The sequence below is a fragment of the Humulus lupulus genome, chromosome 2 (genome assembly GCF_963169125.1).
Source record: "Humulus lupulus chromosome 2, drHumLupu1.1, whole genome shotgun sequence".
NCBI classification, from domain to species: Eukaryota; Viridiplantae; Streptophyta; class Magnoliopsida; order Rosales; family Cannabaceae; genus Humulus; species Humulus lupulus.
Window position 1 is genome coordinate 75972701 of NC_084794.1, and position 4617 is coordinate 75977317.

The window sequence follows — 4617 nt, forward strand, 5'->3', positions numbered from 1 at the left end:
AAGCATCGTTATGGAGTTGGAGCTTCTAGGATTCGTTTGAGAAGTGGGATTCCTATGATTGCGGCTTGGGAATTCGTTGGAAAAGATGATGGTGTGTCATCAGTAGAGGGAATAGAAGCCATGGTAGAGGAAAGCAGAAAATGGAAGAAAAGAACACAGCTTGCAGAAGACGGAAAGCTAGAATTGGAAGCGAAGGCACTACTCGCTGAAGGTAAAGCGAAGGATGAGAAGGAGGAGAAAAAGGGGATCCAAGGGAAATCCTAGTTTTCCCACTCTGATACCATATTACGGAAGAGAATGAAAAAAGAAAAACGAAATGAAAAAGTATTTTTACATATATGAAATGAGAATTGCTATTTGGCACCTTAAGGTGTTCAACACCACATAAGTTGGCAATCCATGATTGATTGATTAATGATAATTTATAATACTTAATTAAATTCAAATAAGTAGGATCCGAAATTGGATTGCACCAATAATAGTATACCACCTCCTTGTGTAGAGTTGTGCTCCTTAGCAATTCTCATGTGAAAAACTTCAAAGGGGCTGACTTATATATAGAGTAATTCAGGTACACGGAAAGTATTTAAGGAAAAACAAGGAAAAAATAGATAACTCATCCTAATACTAGGCATAATCAAAAGACATACAATTTCTTTCTTACCAAAAACCTACCCTAAACGGTGACTGCTCCATTCTCTTTCACTTCCTCATCCAGTGTTCCATTACCACATTTACATTTGACATCTTCTCTAGCAGACTCTGGTTCACTCACTTTTTCCAACTTTTCTTTCTCTGCCTCTACCTTTTCTTCCTCTGCAGCCTTCAACTTTGCTTCATCCTCAGCCTTGTTTTTTATAGCTTCTTCCTTGGCATTCTCAAGAGCTTCAACCAAATTCTTCAAACACTTATCTGCGTCTTCCTCATCAGATTTTGGCATCAAATTCTCAGCCACATCAGCAGGAGTCATATCAATTTCACCCAACAAACGCTCAATTGTAGAAAACAGAGCGTGTGACTCAACATCTAAGTAGTTCTTGGCAAGCACCTTAAACGCTTCAAAACCACAGTAGGAGAGCTCTATGTGCTTGTCCATTCTTCCTCTTCGAATAAGAGCAGGATCAAGTTTGTCAACATAGTTAGTAGTAAACACAATAAGTCTCTCACCTCCACAAGCTGACCAAATCCCATCAATAAAGTTCAAAAGTCCAGAGAGAGTGACTTTACTCTGACTATTCTTATCTTCTTCTTCGGCCCTTTTGCGAATGCTAGCAGGGTCTTTGCTCTGTTCACTATCTTCTTTTTTCTCCTTCTCCTTTCTCTGACCAGTAAGATCAAGTGAGCAGTCGATATCCTCAATTACAATGATGGACTTATTCGATAACTCGATCAACAGCTTCCTCAGCTCCGTGTTGTCCTTAACAGCCGTGAGTTCCAAATCATAGACATCATAATCTAGAAAGTTAGCCATGGCAGAGATCATGGTTGACTTTCCAGTGCCGGGAGGACCATAAAGAAGATACCCTCGCTTCCAAGCTTTCCCAATTTTAGCATAGTACTCTTTTCCCTTCTTGAACTTAAGAAGGTCGTTTATGATCTCCTGCTTCTTCTTGGGTTCCATAGCCAGAGTATCGAAACTGGCCGGATGCTCAAACAGGACATGGCTCCACTTGCTCCGATTCCCACCGTAATTGCTCTCACCAGAACCATTAGTGTAAAGCTTTCGCTGGCGATTCTTGAAGGCTATGCCTTTTCCTTCTTCGACCATGTGACTGAGATAAGATTCAGTGATGAACTCTCGGTGGCTTCTGTGGAAGGTGAGCTTGAAAAACCTCTTCTCGTCGGAGTTGGGATAGAAGGGATTGGAGGAGCCTTGTGGGACGTTTTTGTAAGCAGTCCACCAGAGTTTAACGCCTTGGTATTCTTCGGTGACTTCTTCGTTATCGTCCAAGCTTAGAACCAAAGATTTGCTTCCTTTGGTATCGTTAGCCTTGAGTCGCTTAGCTCGAGAAGAAGAATTTGCGCTGAGATAGTTCTGGATCGCTACATAGACCTCACTGCGGTTGAAACGGTCACCAGTGTATTCGGGGAAGGTAATTTGGATATAAGGGTAGACGAAGCCCACGATTTTGTTGCTATGCTTTTCAAGATGACGCCGAAGATTGTAGGGAAAGTATTGTTGAACTATGGCATAAACAAACATAATGCTTGCCATCACTGAGCCCACTTGAGACCATATTTCTCCCATGAACGCCATTTTTTTTTCTTTTTCACCGAAGACTTTTCTATGAACGATTATAATATAAAGCTCTACTGAAATTTTGACTAAGTAATGTTTTACTCCTATTATATATTTATATTTATATATATATATATATATATATATAGGAGGAGGAGATATTTGATTCCTTGAAAGCTAGGCGCGTAATAACTTCCCTCTGGCTGTCAGTAGACTGTGAGAGCTAGGACCACCAGAGCTCGTGTCAATCAATCGTTACATTTTATACGCCGACAAATTATAGCTTTTTTTTTTTAAAAAAAACAAAAGAAAAATTTATAATATTAATAATTAGAAAACTGCGTAGTTTTTTATCAAAATATTATGGTTATGATTCGAGAGAATTAAATTTGAGGAATATAAATATGAATGGAAAAGAAAAAAATATTGAATGGAATAAACGTTAATATTAATAAAAAAGAAAATTTAATTTGTTTCATTCCTGTATTATAATTGTATTTTTTCTAATTTTTAAATAGATAACCATTTTATTAAAATAATAAAAAAACATTTTATTGAAATATTATTTCAATATTTTAAAAAATGCAAGAATAAAATAAAAATTGAATAATTTCTATTCCATTTAATTTCATTACTATCAACCAAAATCAACTAAGTGATAATGAATCAAATGAGTTTATGCTTTTACTTCATTTTTAACCCCGAATAAGTAACTGTTGACGTAGTTTATTACGAAATTCGATAATAGAAATATTAAGAGGATGTTTGACTCATTAACTAAAAAACTGTTTTTTATTTTTTAAAGTTAAAAATTATTTTTTGAAAGTAAGTTGGTGTGTTTGACATTGTTTTCAGAAAACAATTTTTAAAAACAAAGTTACAAAAAACAGAAAATTTTGAGAACAACAAAAAGTTGTATTCTGTTGTTCTCAAATTTTTTGTCTATCTTTTTTTTCTCACATCACTTTTTTAATTATTATTATCTAACATCAATTATTGTCACATAATTTTCTCTCTCATTAGTTTCTCTCTCTTCTTTTTCTCTCACATTATTTTCTCTCTCATCACTTTTATATCTCCTTATTTTCTCTCTCATTACTTTCTTTCTCCTTACATTTTCTCTCTTCACTTTCTCTCTCGCTATTTTCTCTCTTCTCACTTTCTATCTTTTCATTTTTTATTTCATCATTTTCTATCCCCTTATTTTCTCTTGGATAATTTATTATGTCATCATTTTCTCTTTCATCACTTACTATATCCTCACTTTCTCTCTCATCACTTAATATATCATAATTTCTTTCTCATCATTTTTTTTTCTCTCGCCATTTCCTCTATCATCACTTTCTCTCTACTCACTTCTCTCTCTTCACTTTCTTTTTCACCACCTTCTCTCTCATTTTTTTCTTGAATATCGATCAATTTCTCTCTTCTCAATTTCTATTTATTCAAATTTTCTCTCCTTACTTTCTTACTCCTTATTTTTCATCATTTTTTCTTTCAAATTATTTTATCTCATTATTTATTACAAAATTTTAAAAGATTTTTTCTTTGTAAATATATTTGTTAATTTTTTTATTTAAGATTAAAAAAAAACAAAACTAAAAAATTGTTTTTAGAAAACATTAACCAAACACCTCTTGTTTTTTGAAAACTACAAAAACTGTTTTCTGTTCTCATTTTTTAGAGACACGACAAGCCCCAAGGTACGACACGAAAGCACGAACAAACTAGCCCGAAAGCACAACACAATAAAAAGCTTGATAGTTTGACATTAAAAATGATAATGAATTTTATTTGTCAATTATAAATAAATTAAAATGGTAATAAAAGTTTATTATTTTTCTCAATGTTTATAATTTTATAATTATATTGATTTGATTTAAGATTTGTGAGTTAAAATTTTTAGCATTTATTAGTAGATATTCAAATTCTAATAATTATCTTTGACATAATTTTTGTGTAAAATATTGTTGAAAAGTGTTTCCCTAAATATTTGCATGATGACGTGGCAAGTTAAAGAGGCATGTGAACAACACGTGACTGATTATTAATGAAGGACTAGTCGACCTACGATCAGAGTATCTGAAGAATTTGATTTCCTCAATAGACGCAAGGGATATGTTGAGCAGTGGAAAAGAAGACAGACAGAAACATGCGAACAGGTCTGCTCGTGGGACCGAGACAAATGCTCAGAAACATGTATAAGTTAGATATTTCAGGGATATTTATTAATTCAAATATAATCAATGTTATTGATATTATTATTTTATTATGCTTGTAACACAAGTTATGGACGACCCATAGGCCCATATGTACGTCCATGAACCTATAAATAGGACTCATATGATTCATTTATAGGGGGTGTGCAAATTTGTATT

General features: G+C 33.6%; 1 protein-coding gene across 1 annotated transcript; it reads right to left on the reverse strand.

Moving 5' to 3' along the window:
* Nucleotides 1-457: 457 nt before the first annotated feature.
* LOC133818051 (AAA-ATPase At3g28580-like) lies at nucleotides 458-2349 on the reverse strand. Its single transcript, XM_062250739.1, has one exon. It carries the CDS (start codon nucleotides 2255-2257, stop codon nucleotides 677-679), a length of 1581 nt encoding a protein of 526 aa, XP_062106723.1. The 5' UTR covers nucleotides 2258-2349; the 3' UTR covers nucleotides 458-676.
* Between the last annotated feature and the right edge of the window lie 2268 nt (nucleotides 2350-4617).

Excerpts from the sequence above, each read along its gene's own strand:
- LOC133818051 (XM_062250739.1), bottom strand. The coding sequence starts at position 2,257 with ATGGCGTTCATGGGAGAAATATGGTCTCAAGTGGGCTCAGTGATGGCA.